At 51.8% G+C, this 26831-nt stretch overlaps 1 protein-coding gene across 3 annotated transcripts in view; it reads left to right on the forward strand.

The window, feature by feature from the left end:
- EBF4 (EBF family member 4) overlaps positions 1-21277 on the forward strand; it is a 47253-nt gene extending 25976 nt beyond the window's left edge. The window contains exons 8-18 of one of the 3 annotated variants that reach the window (XM_053926528.1): positions 12278-12359; positions 13187-13304; positions 13404-13537; positions 13638-13764; positions 15049-15137; positions 15270-15335; positions 15436-15613; positions 15689-15877; positions 18771-18968; positions 20178-20253; positions 20476-21277. In XM_053926528.1, the coding sequence (XP_053782503.1) occupies positions 12278-12359; positions 13187-13304; positions 13404-13537; positions 13638-13764; positions 15049-15137; positions 15270-15335; positions 15436-15613; positions 15689-15877; positions 18771-18968; positions 20178-20248 (1252 nt within the window). In that variant the 3' untranslated portion in view covers positions 20249-20253; positions 20476-21277. Of the gene's footprint in view, positions 1-12277; positions 12360-13186; positions 13305-13403; positions 13538-13637; positions 13765-15048; positions 15336-15435; positions 15614-15688; positions 15878-18770; positions 18969-20177; positions 20254-20475 lie in introns of all 3 variants that reach the window. The other 2 variants (XR_008427097.2, XM_053926529.2) reach the window with 2 other exon arrangements.
- The last annotated feature ends 5554 nt before the right edge of the window (positions 21278-26831 follow it).

Below are 26831 nucleotides of genomic sequence, written 5' to 3' on the forward strand. Positions count from 1 at the left end.
AATGAGAAGTCAACTGTTAATCTTACTGAGGAGCCCTTGTCAATAATGGGTTGCTTCTCTCGGTTGTTGTTTCCCAGATTCTTTCTTTGTCTTTGTCTTTTAACAGTTTAAGTATTTGTCCATGTGCATCTCTTTGGGTTCATACTGCTTGGAGTTCATTAAGCTTCTCGGATATGCAGAATAAGGTTTTTCATCAAATTTGAGAAGTTTTGGGCACTATTTCTTCAAACTTTCTTTCTGCCCCTTTCCTTTTCATGTTTCCTGCTGGGACTCCAATTATGTGTATGTTGATATGCTTAATACTGTCCTACAACATCTTAGGCACAGTTCATTTTTTGTCATTCTTTTTTCTTCCTGCTCCAGAACTTAATCATCTTAATTGACTTGTCTTCAAGATTACTGATTTCTTTTTCTTCCGTCAACTCAAAATGCTGTTCAGTTCCTCTAGAGATTCTTTGTTTCAGTTGTTTCCTTCAACTCCAGAATTTAAATTTGGATACAGTTTTTACTATTTGTATCTCTTTATTGAAGTTTTCTATTTGGTGAGCCATCATTCTCATACTTTTATTCTTTAGACATGATTTCTTTAGTTCTTTAAATATATTTATAATAGCCAATTTAAAGTCTTTGTTTAGTAAGTCTAATGGGTGGGCTTCCTCAAGGACAGTTCCTATTAACTGCTTTATTTCTCATGTATGGGCCATAGTTTCTTGTTCCTTTTCATGTTTGATAATTAATTGTTGACAACTGAACATTTTAATAATATAATGTGGTTACTCAGATCCCCCATTCCAGTGTTTGCTGTTGCTGCTGTTTGTTTAGTTCCTTTCCTGGACTGATTCTATAGAGTCTGTATTCCTTGTCACGTGTGGCCACTAAAGTTTCTTCTGTTCATTCAACTTAGTGGTCTCCTCATGATTGGACAGGGACTTTCTTAATTGGATTGGACCAATAAGTCTTCAACCCTTTGCCAAAAGGTTGTGGGGCAGCTCTGACTTTACACTCACTTTCTGCTTATGCAAGGCTTCAGGGTCAACCAGAGATGAGAGACTAGGAAGAGCTTTTTGATGGATTTCCTGGGCATGTGCTCTTTCTTGCATACGCACATGGCCTTCTAAATCTCCAAGAATATGTAAGAGCTTTTCAGAGCCCCTATGAACATCTCATTTCCACCTTTTCCAGACTCCTGTTTGCCCTACCTAGTACCACTGCCTCCAGCAACAGCAATGTTAAAAAGTTACCACTGGTTGTTTTGAAGAAACACCCTGAGGATAGGGCTTTTCCCACTAAGCAAGCTCTGAGGTCAAATAACAAGTACTGAAAATGGGGAGGTTAGGGAGCTGCCAGGTAGATCAATAGCTGGAAATACAGACTTGAGAAGTTCCAAACCCAATCTATCCTTTCTAGTGGCTACTAGACTGCTAGTTTTCACAACTGCCATGGTTTCAAGGCTGCTGGTTTTTAAGGCTACCAGAGAGCTGAGGAGAGGGGGATGGGATAGGGCAAGTTAAAACACTGTAAAGCTCTGTTCTCACTAAGATTCAACCGTGTTTTTAAATAAATACTCCTTGGATCATTGCAAACCTTTTGTTAATTTTCAGAATTCTGAAAAAGTTAATTCTGACAGTTTTTTGCCTCTGTTCCTGTTGCTTTATGGAGAAAAGGGAGAAGTTTTAACCATGATTCCTGCCCTCTGAGAGCTTACAGAGCTGTTGAGATAAAACATAATTATGTAAGGTTTTCCATAATAGTAAGAGAAAATAGAAAACAATGTAAGGCTTTCAGACACTATCCAGTTGAACTTTCTGTGGTGATGGAAATGGTGTACACTGACCAATATGGTTGCCAATAGCCACAGGTACCTACTGGGCACTTGAAATGTAACTGCTCTGACTGAGGAACTGAATGTTTGATTTTATTTAGCTTTGACTAAAATTTAAATAACCACATTAAAATGGCTATCTTATTAAATATCACAGCCCCAAGATTAGTAGCTGCTTGATTGACCCTGGTGCAGGAATGGGGGGAGGGGGCGAAGATTTCCTCTCGTGAGAGGCCGACAGCTCTCCTCCTCTGGCTCCTGGGTGTGGCAGGAGCTGTGGGCTGTGGACACACTCCAGCATGTAGTTGTACCTGATGTTCAGTGGGTGCCATTGAATGATACTATTGAAACAGGTCATGTCTGAACCACCTGGCCGAGGTAAGTTCTCATCTATTTTGTGGGTGGCAAACTTAGACCCAATTCCCTAGATCAAATAGAACCTGACAAATGCAGTTTGATGAGCAGGGGATGTGGGAACTGTGAAAAAATACATCCCCCTTCCTAATCCAGTGGTCAGTGGAATATTCCCTGTTTTCTTCTGCAGCCACAAAACAAGCCCATGAGAGCATCTGTTTCCTTCCTCCCTTTCCAGCAGGCTCTTTTCTGCCACACTGATGCTGCATGCACAGGCTTCCATCTAGGGTCCATCTGGCAATTCCCCTTGAGGCTCCAGAATCTCCCTGCTGGGTCAGTGCTAAAGCGGGGCTGAATTTTTTTTCTTGCCTGCAGAATAAACTGCACTTCCTTCTCCTGATCCCCTTTCAGAGCTGGGAGCATTTGAGGGAGGGAGAAGCAGAGAGGGTTCATTAGAGATTCTCCCATGTGCCCTGGGGATCATGTGGGCTGGGATACCAATCATAAAGGCAAGGGTCCCCAAGCCATCCCTAATCCAGGGACTTAAGACATTTGGGCAGCTGAAATCAAGCTTGAGATCCGAGGGACCCCCATGCTGAGGTTAGAGTGGAGCTGTGGACGCTGCCCCCAGAGGATATTGGTAGAGAGTACAAGCATAGGCAGGACAAGACCTGGGGACCATAATATGTAAAGTGGAAAGTAGCTAGTGGATGCGCTGTCTGCAATTTGAGTGATAAATTCCACCATAAAGCTAAGGACTACTCAGGGTTGCGGGGCTCAAGCCAACCCAGAATGTCTGGCCATGTGACTTGGAACAAGGTTTCCCCTTTCTCAGGCCCAATTTCCTCATTTGTAAAATGGAGCTGACTCGTAACCCCAGCTGGTAGGGATGTTGTGAAGTTAAATAAGAAGTATTTACACAGTGTCCAACACAATGCCTGCCACAATATCGTTTCTTTTTTTTAAAAGATTTTATTTATATATTTTTTTTAGATAGAGGGGAAGGGAGGGAGAAAGAGAGGGAGAAAAACATCAATGTGTGATTGCCTTTTGCACACCCCTCACCAGGGACTTGGCCTGCAACCTAGGCATATGCCCTGACTGGGAATCGAACCGGCGATGCTTTAGTTCACAGGTGGTACTAAATCCACTGAACCATACCAGCCAGGGCCACAATATCATTTCTTACCCTACCCCACCCTCACCTCAACTGACCATCTTATTATAGCAGGTGAGTGCAACTGAGCCTAGACAGCAACAAGAAAGTCAGTCAGAGGCAGAGAGGAACTTCCTGACTGACCACAGTCAGAGATGAGCGGGAGAAGAGTTGAGCCTCTGCCAATGTCCAGGCTGGGAATGAGTCTGTCTCTTAATAGGAAGGGGGCAACCCTCAGCCTTCTGCATGTTCTTTCTGCCCTGAGTCACTTGGTGTATTCCAGAAAGTACTAGGCCTTGCCAGCCCCCCACCTCTGCCTCTCTCATGGTTCGTAAATAAAAGATCCAAGATCCCTGGCTTTGGAGCCTGGCTCACCCACCCAAGGCCAGAGGAACATACAATTTCTTCCCTTCAGTCTCAGGACCCCTATCTTCCCCTTATGTCCCCAAAGTACCCACGAGCACACCTTTCCCCTCTGTGGCTTCCCTCTGCCCATCCATCCTCAGATTCCCATTCATCCCACTTTTTCTCCATCCCTCCTCTTCTTCTGTTCTTCCCATCCTGCATTCACAGAAGACTCCCTGGGCCAGGGGTACATGCAGGGGACGTGTGCGTCTCTGTCCACAGGGACACAATGTGCTTCATGCTCAGGTGACCCACTGTAATCATGCTGTGGTCTGTCCCTGCCACTCCACATGGGGCGCCCAGAGGCCTCCCATTAGCAACCTCTCCATCGCTCCGCTCAGGCCCCATTAAGGGAAAGTGGAGTCACCACCACTCTTCATGGGCAGCTGGGGACCGCTTAGCAGTCTCTCCACCTTCTCTCCTCCTCTCCTCAGGCCCCATGCCCAGCCCTGAGTTTTGGAGAGCCTAGTAAGTGCCCTATCAACATGTTAATCAAATTACTTAGGAGCTAAAATTGACACTGTTCATTAATTATACAAGATTATGCTAATTGTGCATGCAAATGCATGCAGGGGAACAGAAGGTGTTCAGGCGCATGGTGGGCCATTAGCATAGAGGATGGGGTTCGGGTGCATTGGCATGCTAATGTATGCACCCTGGCTATTTATAGTCCCCCAGCCCATCTGCACTGCAGCCACCTCTGCCCCAGTGAGGATCATGGTGGGGAGGCCAGGTCCAGGCCTGGCAGGTGGCTGTGGCCCTGGGGACACTGGGCCTTGGCTGCTGTCCCAGGCCAAGATCAGGAAGTAGCATGGCTGCCCCATTGGGGCCACTGCCACCAGGGCCTGAACTACCCCTCACACCAGCCTCCTCACTGACCAGCCCTTCTCTAGACTAGGCCCTTTGGTGTCTGCTTCTCCCTCCATGCAAAATGACTCTTCCAAATGGCCCGGCCCATAAGGCACCCCTGGCTGACTTCCCATCACGCACAGGGTCCCAATCCCACATGTTTTGGTGCCAATTCCCCCCACCCCCACCCCCAGGCCCTGGTCCACAGCTGCCCTCCTCAGCCTTGTCAGGCACCACTGGGAAAGTGTGCCATGCATCCCACCTGCCCTTTGGCAGGGCTGTTACTCCCTTTGCCTGGGGGCCCCTCCTTCCTACTTTCTTCCAGGGAAATGTCTCTGGTCCTGCAAGACCTCAAATGCCCAAGATCACATGTGACCTGAAGAAGGACCCCTTCCACTTCTCCCAGGCAGAGTGGCTGCTACAGATTACACTTGGCCAGTTACCCTGCCATGCCCACCGCTCCATCCTGCTGGCTGTACTTTCAGTTTCTCTCTGTCCTGCTGGATTGTAATTTTCTTAAGATCTTGTTTATCTCTAGATTCCACCGTCTAACACATGGGAGGTGTTTAATACATCTTTTTAAATGGGCATATTGAATGGATGCGGGAATGAATGGTCCTGTCCTTGAGCGGAGGGCAGGGGGCAGCAGATGAGAAAACCAGTGCTGAGCACAGGCGCTGCCCCGGAAGATGTTCTGTTTTTCCTGAGGCTCGGGAGCTCACAGGCAAACTTTAGGAGTGAAAATTAGTGGAGGATTGCACTCCACCCCCATTCTCTCACCCTGCTTTTCCTCATCCCTAGCTACGGTGCCATCTTCGGTCTGGGAAATATCTAATTTTATTCTACTCTTTGCTCCCAATCTGCATTCTTTAACAAGGCCTTCACATTACAGTTTTAAACACCCTGCCCCAACACACGTATCCATTCATAGCACTTTCCTTTTTTTTTTAAGATTTTATTTGTTTGTTTTTTTAGAGAGAGGGGAAGGGAGGGAGAAAGAGAGAGAGGAAGCATTGACTGGCTGCCTCTCAAACACGCCTTGACTGGGGGACCAAACCCATAACCCAGGCATGTGCCTTGACTGGGAATCAAACCAGTGACCTCTCGCTTTGCAGGAAGACACCCAACCAACTGAGCCACACCAGTCAGGGCTTTTCACAGCACTTTTCCTTTCTAGATCTGCAGTCTGATATGTAGCCACAAGCCACATGTGACTATTTAAATTTAAATTAATTGAGATTTTAGTTTCTCAATCACACTAGCCACATTTCATGTGCTCAGTAGCCACATGTGGCTGGTGGATGTCATTCTGGGAGAAGTTCCGGTAGAAAGCACTCATAATCTAGACATTCATCTCCTTGCTCCTGGCAGTCCCGTGATTGCAGGCACCCTTGGGCTCAGTTACTAACAGATTTCTCTTTGGAAGTGGGAACATAATTTCAGCTCCAAGTAAGCATCTCACAGGGATGTAGGAAGAAAGTGGTAAAAAGCTCTGTGACCTAGTTCTTAGGATGATATTCCTAGAAGCAGGGATGGAGACTGGGATTCTTGTGAAATTCTATCGGAGGAGAGCTCTGGGGAGACGAGGAGTGAGGGAGGCAGGACTGGGCAGGAAAAGGAGTTTGTTAGCGAGAAATGGTCTCAGCGGGAGGCCAGTATCAGACTGATCCTTTGGGGTGTTTGGGGGCGACAATCGCAGCACTATAGTTGATCATTCTTGCGATGTCAGTATGTTTTGGCTGTGGGCTGCTGGTGGGGACCATGCTTCTGGCTGAGGATAATTCACAGGTAGTGGGGGCAGCTGTGAGCTCTTTAACAGCCAACACTCACAGAAGCTGGGGTGAGGGAATCCAGGCAGGGACCAACTCACCACGTGATACCTTGACACTACCTTCCAAAGAGCAGCTCCATCCCAGTCTGCTCTCCCGCCCCTGAGAAGCCAAAGTTTAACAGTGGAGTCATACCAACCACCTCCATGTTTTCCTTATCTCTTGTCTCCTGAGTAAAGCACTGTGCTGGGGGCGTTTCCTTACGCTGTGGTGTCGCCCCGGAGAAGTTACAAATAAGTCAACTGTTTGCGTTTGAGTCCTAGTGAATCCCGCATCTGCTTCTTTGATAGGGAACATTTCATTGGCTAGGGAGGTTCATTTTAATTTCATCCTGAGTTGTTTTTACAGACAGGAATAAAAAGCATTTATAGAAATGATTAAGACGGCTAAACTGAGTTCAGGTGTGTGAGTGAACTGCTCTGCTCTTAGGTTTCATTTAAATCTTAGGCATCCAGAGTGATGATGCCTGACTACCACCTTCGGTTGCTTTATTAGTCGGATGACTGCTGTCCACGGCTCTTCATCTGGTCCTTTTTTTTAATCCTCAGGATATTGATTTTAGAGAGAGAAAGGGAGTGGGGGAGAGAGAGAGAGAAACATTGATGGGAAAGAGAAACATTGACTGGTTGCCTCCTGTACACACCCTCACTGGGGATCAAACCGCGACCCAGGCATGTGCCCTGCCTGGGAGTCAAACCTGTGACCTTTCGGTGCACGGGACAACGCTCCAACCCACGGAGCCACCCGGCCGGGGCACAGCTCTTCATCTGGTCTTTCATTCAACTTTATGGAGAATGTTGAAGATAGAGACAAAATAGAACGATGAAGCCATGTGTACCCTTCACTGAACTGCAATACTAATCACCTTTTGGCTCATCTTGGGCAACTGGCCTCTAATCCTAAACATCTTCTGACTGAGAGCAGTAGCGACAACAACCAAAGGCTTAAAACCAGGGATAAGGAGACCCGAGGCTCCCTTGCAGCCCTGATGAGTGTGTAACCCTGAGGAAATCCTCAGCCCAGGGCTACCCTGTTGCCTGCTAGGCCCGCCTCTTTTAAAGGACGGCTTCCTGCACAGTCCTGCAGGGGCAGCCTCGTGGCTGGGGCTAAGTTGGACTCTGAGAACCCCCCTTAGAGGGACTTCTGCATGATTCTTATCAATCAGTGGCGCATGAAGTGTCAAGTTCATTTGGCATTCACTGTGACTTTGCAGCTTATTCTTGCTTACCCTCGGTGTTCCCGTCGGTAAAGTGGACGTGATTGCAGAGATACCTCCACCACCCCAGGACTGTAAGAAAACTAAACGAGATAATGCAAGGGAGGACTCAGCAGAGTTCCAGGCTGTGGCTAAGTGCTTGATAAATCTGACCGGGATACTTTTTAAATTTCTTTTTGCAGTTTTGCATTTTATCTGTAACTCACGGTGTTTTCTTCTAGTAATTTCAATGGCAGCTCCTGGGACTTGACCTTTCTCTTACCACCCTTTCTGTGGGATCATGCCCCCAAATAGCATCATGGCCGCAGTAGGGATGGCCCTGGGCACAGGTCCTGCCTAATCCAGGAGGCATCCTAAAACACTCACCCTCTGTAGGGGCACTCAACTCAGCCAGGGCGAGTGTGGGCTTGGCCCTGCCCAGCCAGGTAGAAGTGGCTTCCCCAGGCTCTCTGCAAGCCCTATGAGGTGGCGAAACTTTTCAGGAACATCCTTCTCCTGTCCTCCCATCCTCCCCCACCCCTGGCATCATCCAGGCTTGGGAGGGAGGGGCTTCCATGACAACAAAGCAGAACTTCACAGCCCCTAGGAACTAAGTCCACATCCCTTCCTGCCTTAGGTCCCTGCGGGATGGCCCTGGCCCCAGAGCAGGATGGTTCAATCCTCACTTACCCAGACCCTGCCAGGCTCTCTTCTTTCCAGGGGAGTATATAGTTACAGAGAGGGGTGGAGGGAGGGAGGGCAGATGGGAGAAGAAAGGTGATATGTGAAAAATACTGGAATAAGGTTGCCAAGTTAGATAGGAAGCTAGTTAATGTCCATAGGACAATAAATAAAATTGTAACCTTCAGAGCTAATTTCTCTACCAAGCAGAAATTATTTACTTTTCCCAACAAAAATCACTTGCATCTTACCAGTTTTCTGTAGATTAGCACCTAATTTTAAGTGGTCGGAGCCCCAGTCAATAGCGAATATGAGTCAAAGTTACTTCCCCGGGAGAATCAGCTAACTCTAGATGGCTTTGTTAACATAGTACTCTACATTGTACTACCTAGTACTCTACATTGTACTACATAGTACTCTCAGCAACATTGTCAATATAAGTATAATGCAAGCCACTCATGTAATTTTAAATTTTCTAGTAGCCACACTTTTAAAAAAAGAAGTAACTGGTAACATTCATTGTGACAATATTTTTATTTTATTTTATTTATTTTTAGTAAGAGGGGAAGGAAGGAAGAAACAGGGAAACATCGGTTAGTTGACTCTCATATGCTCCCTGGCCAGAGACCAAACCTGCAACCTGGGCATGTGTCCTGACCAGGAATCAAACCTGCGACCTTTCATTTTGCGGGACAACACCCAATAAGTTGAGCTACATCATTCAGGGCTGTTCAATACATTTTATTTAACCAAATATATCCAAAATTGTTATCATTGCAATATGTACTCAATACCAAAAAATTCACTGATGAGGTCCTTTACATTCTTTTTTTTCTGACTAAGCAGTGGAAACCTGAGAGGAATTGTATACTGACAGCACATCTCAGTTCCAACTAACTGCCTTTGAAGTGCTCGATGTCACACAGGGCTAGTGGCCATTGTACGGGGTGGCGCAGCTCTAGGGCAGTGCTTCACAAACCTTCGGAAGCATCGGAATCACCTGGAGGAATGATGAAAACACAGATGGCCTGCCCCACCCCCAGGAGTTTCTGATTCCGCGTGTCTGAGGGGAGGCCTGAGATTTCTGCATTTCCAGCCAGTTCCCAGATGCTGCTGCTGCTGCTGCTGGTCTGGGTACCACACTTTGAAAACCACTGTTCCAGGAAGACTTTGGAAGGACTCACAGTCATCTTTTTGCTTTATTTGCAAGTTGTGGATAATTTTTCTTAACAGCCCTGAGGCTGGCAAGGAGGGTCAGGCGTGCGCTGCTGCAGCCACGGCTCTCTGGAGAGTGTGTGCCTTGACGTGCCTCGGACCGGGTGGGAGAGGGAGTTCCCCCAGAGGGAGCCAGGACCCTGCAGGAGACAGCAGCCTAAGGCATTGGCACTGAGGAGGTGGGAAATAAAGGATGTCCGGGAGGCAGGACTGGAGGTGCCTTGGCAGCCCTCAGTTGCTGCTTTCCTGGTTCCTGGATCAGGATGCCTGCCAGAGAGGCAGGACTCACAGCGAGTCAGTGCCTGGGCCAGAGCCTCCCTCTCCGGCCCCGACCCAGGAGCCCTTCCTCTGGATTGTGTGGTTGGGGAGTGGGGTTGCATGCAGTGGGCACGTGTGAGCATGTAAGGGAAGCGTGTGTCATCTTCAGGGCACTCCCGCACTTGTTGAATTATCAGTGACATCCAAGGGTCAGCATTTATCCCCTTCGGGACGGGGACTATGTCCTATCCTGCTCTTTTGCCCTCCTCAGTTCAGCACCTTGTAAAGGACTGAGTGTATTAACACAGAATGTAAATAAACTGGTCTGCACTGCATGTGATTAGGGTGTCAACACTCTGTCCTATAAACGTGGGACATGCACTAGATGACTGCTGTGGGCGTAGAGGTGTCTACACCCTGGGGTGTCTTATACGGGTCTAGGGAGTCTTTACAATGGTGATATAAATGAAGCGTCTGCTCTGCGCAGGTATACTGTTTGGGAGCATTTGAGGTGCCTGCACCCTGGGGGACCTACTGAATTACATATGGCATCTACACTTGGTGACTACCGTTTGGTGACACAAGAGCTGTGTGTACGGCAGGGTACCCTGCAGGGGTGGGTGAAGTAGACACATGATGGGTGTGCACGATTTAGGGTCACATGACGTGTCTGCACCTCAGAGTGTTCTGCAGGGCGTATAGAAGGTCTGCACTATGTGAAAGTATTTTGGGGGTGTTCCCTGAGGATGGAAATATGTGCCGATGTGATGTGTGTATAGAAAGGGAACTCAAGGGGGCTCCCAGAGGGGCACCCATTGTGCAGGGGGAACTGACAGGTATCTGAGGGGTCAGCAGTGGGACAGAGGCAGGGCCTGGGATGCGGTACATCTCCAGGAAAGTGACTAGCGCCAGCACCCAATGAGGCTTCCCCGGGACACCTCTGTCCCAGAGGTGGTACCCACCACTCCCAGCACTTGGCGAACTCCTCTCTTGGGACTTGTTTTCAGAGCCTGTATCAGATCGTTCTCTGAACGCGAATGTCATGTTTGTAGACTTTGAGGGCAACTCTGATGAGTTAAAATGTTCAGATTCGGAGTTCAAAACTAGGGGGTGCTGATAAAATGAGGGAGCTGACCGGAGGAGCTCATAGAGCAGCCCAGGAGGCAGCGCCACATGCCAGGACCCCCGCACGCTTCAGTTTGCACAGGGCATCTCCCCAGATGCTCACAGAGTCCCACAGGGACTAAGGCCGATAGTGATAGCATTCCAAATTTACCGAGAGTCCAAAACCAGAAGACTATGCGTGGTTACCTCACTGGTGGGTGGCGGGGCTAAGGCCCCACCATCTCAGCCAGCTGCCTGGAAGGATGGAAGACCAGGTGCTCGTGTGTTTGTCTAAAAAGCAGCCTCATCACTGCATATGCCGTCCTCTTTTCCAATGACTGTATGTGAAAAGGAAGGTATTCCCTGTGTCTGTACTGTGTGTCTGACAGGCACTGGATGCATATATGATGGGTATTGGTGTGAGTAGGTTTTTGCTGTGTATAATGGATACAGAGTGTGTGAGGAAGATCTCTTTGGGGGTGCTTGGGCAGGGGGGTCTGCTATGTGTGAGCGAGATCTGTGTGTGAGGGGGATTCATTGGGATCTGCTGTGAAGGAGGAAGGGGGACCTGCTTGCTACATGTGATGACTGTACAGTACTTGTGATAACTATAGTTTGAGTAATCATATCCAACATCAAATGGTATATTAACGCATGTACTGCTCTGTTCTTTCTGTGCTTATATGCTGTGTAGGATGAGCATACACTGCGTGCAGTGGGTACAGACCATGTGTAATTCGTGTATCACATGTGTGTGATAAGTACAGGCTGTATGTGGAGTACACATTGCACAGGCTTCAGTGAAGGGTATGTCCTGAGTGGGGTGGGTATACACTGCGTGGTGGCTGTGTTGTAATAGTGTGTAAGGCATATACAGTGTGTAGAGAGGATGTACAGTTTATGACAGTGTACACTGCGCAGGTGGTGGGTACACTCTGGGGGGTGGGCATGCTATGTGATATGGATGCTTATATACTATGGGCATATACTATGACAAATATACATGGAGTGGGACAAGTTTACAGGTGTGAGTACCGGCTACAAATGAAGTATAAATTGTGTGGTGGGCATAACGCACAGGTCGTAGGTACATACGGTATATATAATGGACACAATACACTTTGGGTAAGTGTGATGAGTATATACTTTGTGGGACAAATAGGCACCGCGTGATCCTACGCTGTGGGGATAGTCTGTGTACGAAGCAGTCGTTGGGACCAGCCTACTCTGTGGACATCAGGCATCCCATGTGTGCAGCTTGTGATGGGATCGTGGGGTGGGGTGTGTGCCTGCACGTGAGCAGACAGAAGGGTCACTCAGCTGGGAGGAGGCGTGGCAGGAAGCAGTTGGGTCTTCATCTGTTTCCAGAACTCCCAGACCCTTGAGCCCACTGACTACACTTGTTTCAGGTTCTTCCTCAAGTTCTTCCTCAAATGCAACCAGAACTGCCTGAAGAATGCAGGGAATCCCCGAGACATGCGCCGCTTCCAGGTGGGTCTGGGGAGAGGGTCCGCCCTGTAAATCTGCCCTTTCCTGACAGTGGGAGCTGGGGGGAGGCTAAAGCCCTGTCACCCTAGGAAAGGCCTGGAGGGTAGATCCCTGCCCAGCCCAGCGCTGTGCTTCAGGGTCTGGTGCCTGCTGGGGGTGGAGTGGCTCCATCTCAACTTATGCTGGCTGCCAAGGGAGGCTTCATTAGAGTCCCACTTAAGGAGATGCTAATTGTGACATTTTTACATGATTAACGACCCAGCTAATTTGCATAGCGTGAAGCAGAGAGCAGCTGCCCTTAGCACATCCCCAACCTGCACACCCGTCCCAGTGAAGGAGGGGCGAAGAAGGCAGCCCCAATTTCCTCCCAAGGGTGGGGGCTCCTGCTGACAGGTTCTGAAGCTGATGCTGCACCTCCGCCCCCATCAAAACTCTCACTCCCACTTACCTAAGACCCATTCCTGCCTTGGAGCCCCAGGGATGCAGCCTGGGCTACTATGTATGTGCAAAAGCATTAGCCACTCCACCCAAGGAGACAGGTTTTTTGTTTTTTGTTTTTGTTTTTTCCAGAGCTCTTGATTTTTCTAGCTCCTGGGGGTCAGTTTTCCCTGGGCAGCCAGAGATTGTGCTTCTGGGGTGTCACCTGACCCAGCTGGCTCCCCTTGCACCAGCTCAGCCCCTGAGGCGCTGAAGCTCTTCCCCATGCCAGAAACCCTGAATGCTAGCATCCAGCCACCAGCCTCAAGTTGCTGGTCCTCCACAACAGTTCCCTCCTGGGAGCCTCCCTCTCTCCAGGGCTCCAGCCAGGCTGGCCTCGGCTCTCCCTGCAGGTGGTGGTGTCCACGACCGTGAGCGTGGACGGACACGTGCTGGCCGTGTCTGACAACATGTTTGTGCACAACAACTCCAAGCACGGCCGCAGGGCACGCCGCCTGGACCCCTCCGAAGGTCAGGACTCCCCAACCTGTCCCACTGCCGCAGGCCCAGCCAACCTCCAGGCCCTACCTTGGGGCCAGGACCTGACCTGGCTCCTCTCCTGCCTCCCAGCTGCCACCCCTTGCATAAAGGCCATCAGCCCCGGAGAGGGCTGGACCACGGGCGGCGCCACCGTCATTGTCATCGGGGACAACTTCTTCGATGGGTTGCAGGTCGTGTTCGGGAACGTGCTCGTGTGGAGCGAGGTGGGCCACCCCTGCCAGACTCCTTCCGGGCCTTGGGGCTGGACCGTCGCCCCTCCCCTCATAGAGTCGGAATTTGCAGGCTTCCTCTCTCCGTTTACAGCTCATCACGCCCCACGCCATTCGGGTGCAGACACCTCCGAGGCACATTCCCGGGGTGGTGGAGGTGACCCTGTCCTACAAGTCCAAGCAGTTTTGCAAGGGAGCCCCCGGCCGCTTTGTCTACACAGGTAAGGAGTCAGGCGTGGGAGGGGAGGCCGAGGGTGGGTGGAAGGAGCTCTGTCCTGCTTACAGTGCTGAACACTGGTCTCCAGTTACCCAAAGTCTGCGGTTTGGCCACGCCCCCTAGCGGCTGCTTTCCTTCCTATCCGGGCCACCCACCTGTACTCTATGACCCCTCCTCCTTCGACTTTCTTTCCCTGTGCTTCTCTTTCCCTGGCATCTGGCTCTTCAGGCTCCTCCCGTGCGTGGAGTCTCTGCCTCCTCGACATTCTCTCTGCCCTGGGACTTCTCGCCAGAGTGTCTAGAACATCCCACTCCCCGGAGTCTCGAACATCTCCACGGGGATGTTTATTTCACAGGTGCCCCCAAATAAACCCACTGCTCCCTGAATCCTCCCTGGGTCTCTTGGTTTCTCCAAGCCTCACTCTGCATGCGTACAAACACACACACACACACAGAGACACACACACACACACACACACACACACACCTTGCAGGAAGCCAGGGCAAGAAGTTAGCTAACACATGACCTAAGTGAAAGCCACCCCCTGAAGATGCAGGGTAAAATTTGGCCATTGGCCAGAATCCTCTCCACCTCCGCCCCAGCCCAAGCCACCCATTTCTCCCCATCTCTCCCACCCTACCCAACAGATATTCCACGAGCCCTTTGCGGGGCTCCCACCACTTGGTAGCGACCCTACTTACTGTCAGGGAGGTTAGGCGGTGCACACAGGGGCTGGCAGCCAGGGAATTCCTCCTCGAGCGAGTGCCTGAGTGCGGGCTAAACTGGGACTGGAGGGAGGAGTGAGGAGGTGGAGGTAGGAAGGAAAGTCCGGGGAGAGGGGAGGAGGTATGCACGTGCAAAGACCTGGAGTGTTTTATGCCTTGGTGTAAGCTAAAGAACATCTCTAAATCTGACGTTGGAGGTGAAGGTAGATAAGGCTTTGACGCGGGCGAGTTAAGTTGGGGTGAGGGATAAATGGAGATTGTTGGGGGGCCGGTTTCTGTTTTATAACAAATAATTCACGCCTGATAAGACCAAATGTAGACAGAAAACCCCCCCTCCAGTTCTGCAGAAGCTAATATGTACATACAGTTTCCCTTTGGGTGGTAAGAAAGGAACTGAGGAAACTTCGAACCTCACTGACTCCTTGTGCCCGGAGTTTCCGGGAGGTTTGGGCTGGACTTGGTGGAGGGGTCTGCAGCGAGGCTCCCCAACTGGTGGCTGGTGGGCGGGGCCCTGCACTTGGCACTGGGACGGGGCGTCCTGCAAACGTGGCCGCTTTCCCCAGCCCTGAATGAACCCACCATTGACTACGGATTCCAGAGGCTACAAAAAGTCATTCCCAGACACCCCGGAGATCCCGAGAGGCTGCCCAAGGTACTCAGGGGGGCGCGGCAGGGCAGGGATGAGGGCGTTCTGTGGCTTAGGGGGAGAGAACAGGGTGCCCGGCTGCTCCGTCGCTCCCCGGGGACTGCTCCTTGGTCCCGCTGTGTCCTCCCCTGCCCCCAGGAAGTGCTGTTGAAGCGGGCGGCGGACTTGGCGGAGGCCCTGTACGGAGTGCCCAGCAGTAACCAGGTATGGCGCCTCCCGCCGCCTCCCAGCGCCGCGGAGCCCGGGGCGGACCCCATCCCGGCGCCCGCGGCTGCCCCGACGTGCCCTGCTCGTGTCTCCACAGGAGCTGCTGCTGAAGCGCGCAGCGGACGTCGCCGAGGCTCTGTACAGCGCCCCCCGCGCGCCCGCGCCCCTCGGGCCCCTGGCCCCCGGCCACCCGCACCCCACCGTCGTGGGCATCAACGCCTTCAGCAGCCCGCTGGCTGTCGCAGTCGGGGAAGCCACGCCGGGCCCGGAGCCGGGTGCGTCCCGCAGTTCCCGGCGCGCCCACGGCCCCTTCCTGGCCGCACTGCCAGCCTGACCGCGCTCTCTCACAGGCTACGCCCGCAGCTGCAGCAGCGCGTCCCCGCGCGGGTTCGCGCCCAGCCCCGGCTCGCAGCAGAGCAGCTACGGCAGCGGCCTCGGAGCGGGCCTCGGCGGCTACGGGACTCCGGGAGTGGCTGGCCTCGGCGTGCCCGGGTCCCCTAGCTTCCTCAATGGCTCCACGGCCACCTCACCCTTCGCCAGTGAGTGCCCCCTACCCAAGAAGGGAAGAACCAGGACCCCAGGGAGCAAAGTGATGCTCAGCCCTGGGGGGCGGGGGGGCGGTGAGGGGGCCCTTCCGGCACCCGTCCTGTGAGGACTGACACTGGCCTTTCCACTGAATGCCAGGCTGGCCTGCGTGCGACCTCTCTCTCTCTGAAGCTGGGGGCGGGCCACTCAACTCGACTCCTCGGCTTCACATCCCAGGCCCAGGGCCTGGGGCAGTTCTTGTATCTTTAGCTCTTTTTGCTGACTCCGTACACATCGCACCTAGTACTTGTGCCCGCTCGAAATGGGGTTTTAACTAGGGGACCCGGCTGAAACCTGGCTACCGCCTCCTTTCCATCTTTTACTAGGACTTTGGGAGGAGGATAGCTCCCCCTGCCGGAAGCCTGGGGGAACTCTGGGCTCAAGATAAGTGGGCTTCCACCTGGCCCCACACTCCGCTGTAGCATTGTTCTGATAGGCCCGGGGTGGAAGCGGGGAAGACGTGGCTCCCTGCCGTGGGACCGCGTAGAGCGAGCGAATCAGACAGCTGGATTCAGAGTTTGGGTGTTCAAATCGGGAGCTATCTGTCATTCGGCGTGTTATTCACTTTGAACGTCAGTTTCTTCACTGTGAAATAGAACCATTGCCACCCCCTGCCTAGGGTTGTTCTCAGATCTGAACGTGTCACTGGCCACTAATCATCCTCTGTCTGGCTTCTGGGGGTGGGGCAGTTCAAAGCTAGGTGGATGTGCAACAAGACATTTATGTTTTTACCATTTGCACGGGCCTCAAGTCCCTCTTTCAAACACCAAGTTCCAGAGCAGCTTGTTTTCAGCTCCTTATAGCTTAGCTATTGGACAGACATTTGTAAAGCACCTACTGTGTGCAAGGCATCTCCCTACCAACTGTAAGAGAGACTGTACCTCAAGTCCTGGAGGATGTGCTGAGCCAGAAGGCTGCCCGAGGAGAAGCTGGTTGTGTGGCTTTTCCTGTGGTTTCCTCACCTGTTTTCCTGCCGTATGTTTGCTGCTGCTGAGGATCCAAATATCTGGCCACCTGCCTAGCCGTCCTTGCCAGGGCTCTGCATCCTGGGTACCGCCTTTTCTGGCTGTGGGTTTGAGTCTGCCACTCTCCTCCCTTCCTGGACTCAATCTCTGGAACCGTAGGCTCCAGATACACGGGCCACAACCTTCTGGTATCCCTCCCAAGACCTCTGTCTCTCCTGGCCATTTGCTCAGGCCAGTCTTCACTGCTCTCGCTTTTCTTCAGTTCTGGGGCAGTACTTTTAACACCTCTCTTTGGGTGCCCCTTGGATTTGAAGCTGATGGAATCTGAACCAGCAACCTCCCTCCCCCCACTATACACACAGTGCCGTAGCCAGTGGAGGAACACACGGCCTCAGTGGGCAGAAATCAGGCCCCCTGGGGTCTCCCTAGTCATCCAGAGGATCGAGAATTCTAGAGCTGCTTATACCCTAACCTCCAGCATCAGCTGGGGACACCCTGGACTTGCCCAAGAGCCAGTCCCATCTCATAACACCATCTTGACTAGTGCTTGCCCAGGTCCCATCCACTTCTCATGTGCAGAATACTTTGTGGTATAGCCTCAGGGGCCGTCATTTCCACTGAGTGTGCCAAGATGTGCCTAGGGTGCCATCCAGAACTATCCCGGACAAAGGGTCTGGGGCTGTTTAGGCTGCTGCTTGGTCTTCTACTTTGGCCACCAGCAGCCCTGGACTGACCCACAACTCCTGGTTATACCCAACCTACACAGCATGGCTGTGAGCCCCTGGCCTTGAGAGAGAAAGTGAATTTGCCTCAAGCCCTCCGTGGAGCTCTTGGCCTCATCAGCTGGCAGTGAGCATTGTTTTAAAGGAGATGACCATCCATGGCCTGAGGACGTTTGGAAGGGGGTGGGGGGAACACTGTACTGATGTGTGTGTAGGGGGGGAGTGTTTTGATGCCGAAGGCAGCTAGCCTTCTCAGGCTATTGGTTTCTTCCAGAAAGCCCAGCCTCCACCCGATAGCCAGCTGTTCAAACAACACTGAAATCACAGCCTGATTGATCTTTAGGAAATGTAGGGAATTGGGTTTAGATGAGGATATAGAAAGAGGGATTTGGACATGCCCTGGGCAGGATCCCAGGAGAGGAGGTTAGGGGGTTGGAAGACAGGGAAATCTGAAAATGTGGATGCCTACGCCTTTCTTTAAAATTGACCGGCTGGAAGAGGGTGATACAGGCCCCAGGCTGGATATGACAAGGACCTGTATTAAGCCGGTAGAGAACAAAGTGCCCGGGGTGAGGGGTGATTGGTAAGGGGGACGTATTTGTGGAGGAAGTTAAAGTGCTTGCTCTGAGCTCTGCCCCTGGACAGAGAGGCCTTGTAACAGGAGCCTTTGTATATTCCCCAAGCTTCATCCCTGCCTACTTGCCCCATCTTTGCTGTGAACCCCGATCTTTGGCTCTAACTTTGGTACTCCAGGGCCCCCAAACATTTCCCAGCACTTCATACTCCCAGTGGTTTTCGGCAGGAATCCTAACTTGTTCCATCTCTTGCTCATCCCTCATCTTTGGGGCCACGTCCCAGTATTTGATTTTGTTCGATGTTCTAGTGCTGCTTTTATTTTTACCTAGTCTGACTCTGTCACCTCAAGCCCTGACAAAGGGTCTCCAGAACCCCCCAGAAGGCGAGTGTTGACCCAGGACCTCAGAGGCTCCCAGCCTGCCTCCAGGTCCTGCCCTGCACTGGTCTCTCCAGGACCCTCACAGCCCCCAGTGAGGCCCGGGCCTGCGGTCAGCAGCCCACGCCGCTCACTCTGGTGCTGTCTCCCTGTTGTGTCTCCCACTGCCTTCCCTGATGCGCCTGCCCCTCCCCGCCCCGCCCCGGAGTCATGCCCTCTAGCCCCCCGCTGGCCGCTGCCTCCTCCATGTCCCTCCCGGCTGCTGCCCCCACCACCAGCATCTTCTCCTTCTCGCCTGTCAACATGATCTCCGCTGTCAAACAGAGGAGCGCCTTCGCCCCCGTGCTGCGCCCACCCAGCTCCCCACCCCAGGCCTGCCCCAGAGCCCACGGAGAGGGGCTTCCAGGTGAGTGGTCCAGTCTGCCTCACTGTGACCTGGAGGAGCAGCTGGGGCCCATGCGATCCACATCCCCCCCAGAGCATCAAGCCGGGTGACCATTTCTCCCTGGAGGGTACAGAGCAAGGAGCTCTGCAGGGGCCCCAGGGGGTCCATCTGGACCCCACTTCCCTGGGCCGCATAGTTTGGAATGGTCACCACTGGCCACTTGACCAAGGGAAAAGGGACTCAGATTCCAGCTGGAGAGGTCTGAGAGTTACCCCAAGGCCCCATCCCCACCCAGCTGAGCCCAGAGCAGAGAGACTCGGAGCTGGAGGAACCCCACGTGGGCTGCATGCTTTTGACCTGTGCGTCCACTGGAGGGTAGCACACACCACTGTGAGGGACTGGGTCACTCACTGGCTGGAAGGGGACTGGCTTTGGACAAGGTTTGGCCCAGCTTCCCCTCCCCCATTTCACAGATAAAACGTTGAGATCATGTCACCCTTCCACATCCCATGTGAACAGTGGTTGTCATTTGCCATTTATCAATTTCCTCCCACTTAAGGAAGCCCGAGTCCTAACCAATAGTGTGTGGCTAGTCAAAAAATGTCCCATCCCCTAGAGGAAGATGTCTTGTAGGGTGGGCTTGTCGGATAATGCTCTAGGACGATTTGAAAGGGCAGCCATTTTTTGCCTTGTTTTTCTTAACCTAAGGGTGTCTAGAGCTTAAAATGTAAGGGGTGGGGATGACAGGGGGCCATCAATTTATCCTGCCAACGAAGAGAAGCATGGGAGGTCGTTAGGCAGGGGCGAGGGGTGATGGAAGTAACACCCTCATGGAGCTATGGGAGGAGGACATGACTCTGAGGCTGTCTCAGTGGGTATCAGCGCTCCTGGAGGCAGGCCTTCTTTCTGTCCTGTCCTGGTCCCTGGCCGTCTGCTTCCTGTCCTTGAACCAGGCCCTCTGGGGGAGGTTGGCCAGGGAAAAGGGGTCCAGAATCATCTCTCAATTGAGGAAGCTAGGGCAGGAAAGGTTAGGTGAGGGGCATGCCTCCCCTGATTCTGCGATGCTGATTCCAGGCCCGGGATGGGGTGGCTGACTACCTTCAAGGCTCTCCATATCTCTGTACTCAGGAAGTGTTATATGCCCTGCATACTGTCCCCAGCCCAGAGAGGCAGGCAGATACGATCCCCAAACTACACATAGCTCATAGCCTCTCCCCTTGATTACTGCAGACCAGCCTTTTGAGGATTCTGAGAAGTTCCACTCTCCAGCCCGGGGGCTTCAGGGCCTGGCATACTCCTAATTACGGTAGGTCTCTGGCTGGCCTTGCCTCCTTCCCCGGCCCTGGGTGGGCTGTGGCTTCAAAAGGCTGTAGCAGGGATGGGGAGCTGGGGTCCAGGTCTCCCTCTTTAGGGCCCATCTAGCCACGTGGCCCACACAGTGGCCCAAACTGAACAAGTGTAGAGAAGTGGCTTCCTGTCCCCACACAGCCAGCTGTCCTCCAGGACCTTCTCTCCATCTCCCAACCAGGTCTGCAGGTCTGGACCCTGCTGGCCCAGACGGGAGGTCTCTCCGGAATTCACACCCACACCCTGGATGGCAACACAGACAGATGCAGGGCCAGGGCTGCGGACAGACCTCAACCCATGGGCCTGAGTGGGGAGAGGACTTCCTCCCCATGTTCAAGGCCCCTCCAGCCCTACAGGCTTCTCTCACCTCCCTTCCTTGGGGGCTGGTTGGAAGCCCCAGCACTGTGCTGATGCTCTTGGCAGGGAAGCATCCCAGGGAGGTGCTGGAATGCAGGACTTCACTCTCTGGGTCGGTTCCTCTAAAAGACATGGACTTTGTGCAGACCTGGAATATTGGTTGACAGGAGCATGGGAAGGGGACAGTGGGAGAGGACAGCTCAGGGAGAGGTGGCCTGGGAAGGTTCCATTTGTGTCTGGCCCATCTTACTGGCCCAGCATCCCGACTTCTCTCTAGGTCAAGGGAGATGCCCAGCAGCCTCAGGAGGCCTGCCCAGGCTCCCATGGAGCTTCCAACGGCCTCTTGACCCCATGGCTGCCTCGCTCCCACTGCAGCCTGCACACTCATGCTTACCACATCATGAATCCCAGTGGGGGCTTTGGGCCTGGCAGTGCGGAAGAGGGGGTGCCAGGCCCCCTGAATAGTGGGTTTTCCTCCCAATAGATGTCTTACGGACTCTGGCTGGTCCATAGAACCATGGAATGGGCCCAGCTACCCCTGGCCTCACACTCTGCTCTGCTAGGGTTGGAGAACACAGAACAATAAACACAGATGCAGGTGGCCACCTGGCCTCTCCTGCCTGCTTCCTTGACGTGGGTCTGCTTTTCTTGGTGGTTCTGCAGTTCTCAAGGAGGTTCTGCACCTGAGCAGCCTTCTTGCACCTTGGGCTTTTTCAACAGCCCCAGAGTTCAGCGGAGCAAGTATTCCCTGCCCAGGTCTCCTCTCAGGTACTGTGGGGGTTATGGGGGCAGGCTAGCAGGCTGGAGGACCCAGAACACGGGATCGGCCCTGAGAGCTCCAGCTGGGAGCACAGTCTGGCCATGGAGGACTCTGTCCCCCAGCAGTCTGGCCACGACCAAGTCAGGGATTGTCTTCCCCCAAGGTGGGGGTTGCTGGGAACCGGAACAAAGCAAACTAAACACTACCTAGTGTGCACAGGCCCAGAAGTAAGGTCCTTCCTGACGGAAGGCCGCAGGGCCTCACCCAGGCTGGTGGGGGGGTGCGGGGTGGTTAGGCTTTGGCACCCAAGGTGCTATCTGAGCAAGTCCTGACCCTCAGGTCTAGGCACTTTCTGGCTCTCCTGTTTTGGAGGGAGGGTAGTAAAGAAGTAAGATTCCTGGGTTCATTTACCCCCTCTCCTGGGAAGAATCCCTGTTGTTCCCCTGAGACATGCCCCCTAGACCCCAAAGGTCTACCTGTCCGACCCTAGGAGCCACTTTTTTGACCTACTGTCCAGGAAGCCCAGTGTCCAGGCCCACGCCTCAGCTTTTCTTCTCACTCCTGGCAGCCCTCCGGCTCTGGCCTCTGGAAACCCTGTCCTTCCCCGACCCATGCGCCCATGCCCTGCAGCCCTCTGGACAAATGCCCCTGCTGAGGCAGATGGGCCAGTCCTGCCACTTCCTTCTCTTGTGTTCCTGGCCAGTACCTGGGACCCATGACAGGCAGTCTTCTGGTCATCCTCCCCTATTCTCAGTGCTTGCCTGGTCTGCCCCCCAGTTCCTGCCTCCAGCCTGTGCACAGAGCCTGGAAGCTAGCCATCCCACACCCTGCCCCCCAGACCTGAGCAGCTCCTGCAGAACTCTGGTCTGTACTGGACGGTGGTCACATTCTGGTTCCTGAGATGGGTCAGGCACCGTGGTTGATGTGATATCTGTCCTCAAAAGTCTCTCAACTGTTCTCAAGCCACCATCTGAGCCAACACTGCCCACCCCCTGGTGCAGAACAGGGAGAGCTAATGAATACGATGTTTGCTATGGACGGAATTGTGTCCTCCCCATATTCACACATTGAAGCCCTAACTCTTCCCCCATGTGACTGTGTTTGGAGATAGAGCCTTTAAGGAGGTGATTAAGGTTAAATAAGGCCATGAGAGGGGGGCCCTAATCTGGCAGAACTGGTGTTCCTATAAGAAGAGACCCCAGACCTCTCTTGAGGACATGGTGACAAGGTAGTCATCTACAAGCCGGGAAGAGCCCTCGCCAGGAACCAAATCAGCTGGCATCTCGGTCGCTGGTGCTTCCAGCTTCTCTCCTGGCAGCACACGTGTTGTTAGGACCACCCTGGCTGACTCGTACGATTTTCTTTCCCACATGTCTTAGTTTGGGTTCCTCGAGAAACAGGGCCTGAGACGTGTCCTGCTGGAGAACTCGGGTAGACAGGGCAGAATACACCTCAGAGTCTTTCTGCCTGAGGAGCAAGGGAGCTGGAGTGTTCATACAACAAGTTTTATCAATCCGTGGTTGAGGGTTTCTGGGGTGGTGGTGGGGAAAGGGGGTGTGGGAGGCACTACCTTCCTGGCACTTCCAGTCAGCCCGTAGGTGGTTAAACGGGTCCCAGAAACTAGAAAAAGTTCTCAGGCAAAAAAAAATCAGGTATTAGCAGCCCTGACTGGTGTGGTTCAGGGGGTTGGGCATTGTCCCACAAACTATAAAGGGTCACCAGTTCAACTCCCAGTCCAGGGCACATGGCTGGGTTGCTGGCCAGGTCCCCAGTTGGGGTGTACAAGAGGCAACCGCCAATCAACGTTTCTCATGCATATCGCTGTTTCTTCCTCCCTCCCCCACTCTCTAAGAATAAGTAAGTCTTGCAGATGGAGTCAGATGGGTGTACACAGAAGAGGTAAAGGTGAGCGGACATGGGTGGGCACAACAGTATCTGCCCTGGAGGTGGTCCCTGGCAGTCAACCTGTGGAAAAGGGAGCTTCCACAGGTTGGGGGGGTGGGGTTGTACTCAAAATAAGTTCAGAGTGGGCGCATTATTCCTTTATCTTAAGGTCCCAGCTCTCCTGACATCATGTGACAGAAACTCTGCCCAGGTTGTTTCTAGATGCCAAGTGACAAAGAGACCCTTCTCAGCATCGGCCTACCCACAGGATTTTTCCCCCACGGGGTCAATTGGGGTGGGTGTAGGATGGAGGTAAGACACTTGGTTACCCTATCTTCAGAGAGAGAACATCTCCCAGAATCCTCTGCTTTCTCATGTTTCCCAGCAGAGCCAGGCTGCCATGTTCTGCATCCTACACTGGGGATCAGGCAGCCTCCGAGACTGCATTTGGCTCAGCTGGGGTCCACTGTGGACTGGCCTCGATAAGTCAAGGGCAGCCAGGCAGCAACTGGGGTCAGCCCTTCTGCTGGCTATTCTGCAAAACGCCCTTCTCCCCGTCCCCACCCATATTGGTGGGGAACTTAGCTTCTCCCAAAGACAGAAGTCTCCCAGAAAAATGGAAACTGCCGCACAGTTTAGAAAGGATGGTTTTTCAATAAATGGCGTTGGGTCAGTTGTATATTCATACGAAAAAATTTAATTTAACCTCTGTGTCATGTCATGCACCAAAATCAGTTCCAGGCGGATTGTGGGTCTCGAGGTGAAGACTAAACCAAGAAGCTTCATGCCCTTGGAGATAGGCTGCAGGCCACTTCACCACCACACAGTCAACTTTGGGATGAGGCGGTCATTGAACACGTTTGCGCTGGTTCCGACGGACCCCAAAATCTCCTCTCTTCCCCAGAATAACTTCTCCAAATGGCAGAAAGTTTACAGATCCTGCTGTCACAGGTAGTGATTCTCTGAAGCTCCTAGCTCCTGAGCCTAAGGTGGCCCTTTCCCCTCCCATCCACACCTTTGCACTTACACCCTGGAGCTTCCTTCCTCTGCTCCCACCTCAGCGTCAGTAACCACAGTAACAGTCGTTAAGATGATGGAAAGGAAGGAGCTGCCTCCTGGAAGCCACAAGCTTGAAGTCCGATGTTTACCGTAAGCCCCGCCCCCCCCCTGAGGTCCTGGTGGGTGCAGGGTATCGACCATTCCTGTGGACTCAGGCCCCCCCATCACTGCATTAATACTCCCCTCTCTTCACTCTCATAGGATCTTTGATGACTAGAACTTCTTAACTGAATGTCATCTAAGTTTTCAACCTTTTCTTTACAGTTAGTGCTACATTTATCCTTTAAAAAAAAATCCTTACCTATCCTAAAATCAAGATGGTATTTTGATGGTGGTGTGTAGTATAAGGCAGGAATCAATTTAATTTTTTCCATATGGATCACCAATTGACTCAGCACCATTCACTGAAATGACCTTTTCCTCCCTGCACTGTAGTGGCAACTTCATCACATATCGACTGCCCATACAAGGGGGTGTCCAAAAACCCCTAAAATTATCTCCTGGAGGGCGGGCCCCTTGTAGCACAGGCTTCCCCCGCTAGGTGGGTGTTCTAGGAACCCATCCGTATCAGGGCACCAGCTGGCTTGTTGTGAGAGGCTGCATTGGGCTTCAGGGGATTTTTTCTGAAAACTTGGCCTGCCCATGTCGTGATGGGTGATTTATGAGCGCGCCTACCCACACCGCACTGAGTGCTCAGCCGTTTTTGACCAAAAACAGCTTGACCCCCGTGCCCACCCTCCCTGTTCACCCAATCTCACCCCAAGTAACTTTTTCCCCTCTTGATGAAAAAGGTCCTCAAAGGGAGACCTTTTGCCGATGTGGAAGAGATGAAACAAAAAATGGCAGAAGCACCGGAAAGCATCAAAATCAATAAAGTCAAAGCTGTTCTGAGTAGTGGAAAAAACATCTCGATGGGTGTATTGCATCAAATAGAGAGGACTTTGATGGTGACTTAAATTTGAACATGTAAGGATAAATGCACATTTTTAATGAATAAATTCCGGTTTTGGGGGGGTAACAGCAAGTCATCCAACTTAGTTATCCGTGACTCTCCTGGCTATGTTTAGTCCTTAGCATTTCCGTATAAATTTTATAATCAATTTATTAATTTCTATTTTCTTAAAAACCTGAATTTTCTTTGGGATTGCATTAAGTTCATCTATCAGCTAATGGGGGATTGACACCTTAGATATATTGAGTATTTCAATCTATGGATATTGACACCTTTTAAAATGTTCTTAATAGGGTTTTATAGCCCTCTGTTTGGATGTCTTACACATCCTTCATTTATTCCTCGGTATTTGATTATGTTATGCTATTATAAATGTCATTTTCTTAACCTCAGCTCCTGTTTGTTGCGGGCAGATAGAAATGCAGTTGATTGTGTACAATGACCTTGCATCCAGCAACCTCACTTCGCTCACTTATAGTAATACTTTACGCACAGGTTATCTTGAATTTTCTTAAATACGTAATTATACCACCTGCAAAGGACACTTTTATTTCTTCATTTCCAGTCTTTCTTTCTTTTCTTTTCTTGCCTAAATATTTTGTTTGAAATCTCCGCTAAATGTTGAATGAAAGTAGCGCTAACGGACATCCTTGTTTTGTTCCTGATGACGGAAGGCAAACTTTGAGCATTTCACCGTTAAGTATCATGTTTGGTTTTATAGATAACCTTCTACTCTTAATTTGCTTTAAAAACTTTTAAATTATAAATAGATGCCAAATTTTATGAAATGCTTTTCTGCATGTTGAGATAATCATGATGTGACTTTCATCACTATTTTGTTAATGTGCTAAATTACCTTCATTCTCTGTCTACTGTTAAACCATTGCATTAACTCTCTAATTACGTTTAATGGTGAACTTCTATGTATTGTTCGCCCAGGGTAGACCAACTGTTCACACGTAGCCCCGCTTCCCATGCCCCTCTTTCTCTCTCCCTTTGCATTACTCTCAGAAGGCACCCATCGGCCCTTACCTTCCCCGCTTCTCCTCAGGAAGCTAGGCTTCTGAGAAACAAAATACAGAAATCTATTTACAGGTCCCCTCGGTACTTCGCCCGCTATGTCATCTTCTGCTGCCTTCTTGGAGTAGGGCAGGGAAAAACACAAGAACAAACAGAAGTTAATCTCTCACTGAGTCATTCTACCCCTCTCTAACTGTCTCTTCCTAGCTGGACTCTTAACTCTGGGTCCCCCTCATGGGCAGTCTGTCCAGGAGCCCCTGCCTCCACTCCCTGGAGCAGACGGTGTGCAAACCTCCCCACCTTGCCTCAGCCTTGGTGGGGAACACAGACTGACAGCCCCCAAGGGGGTGAGGATTCTGCGTTTAGAGCTGCAGGGATTGACAGTGAGAATGGGTGCAGGGGGCACTTCTGAGTACAAAGACCCCACCAGATACAGGATGGAAGAGACTTCATGGCTCTAAGGATGTAGAAGAGGATTCCTAGCAGGGCAGTAACAGAAACAAGA

Source organism: Desmodus rotundus, chromosome 6 (genome assembly GCF_022682495.2).
Source record: "Desmodus rotundus isolate HL8 chromosome 6, HLdesRot8A.1, whole genome shotgun sequence".
Classification (NCBI taxonomy): Eukaryota; Metazoa; Chordata; class Mammalia; order Chiroptera; family Phyllostomidae; genus Desmodus; species Desmodus rotundus.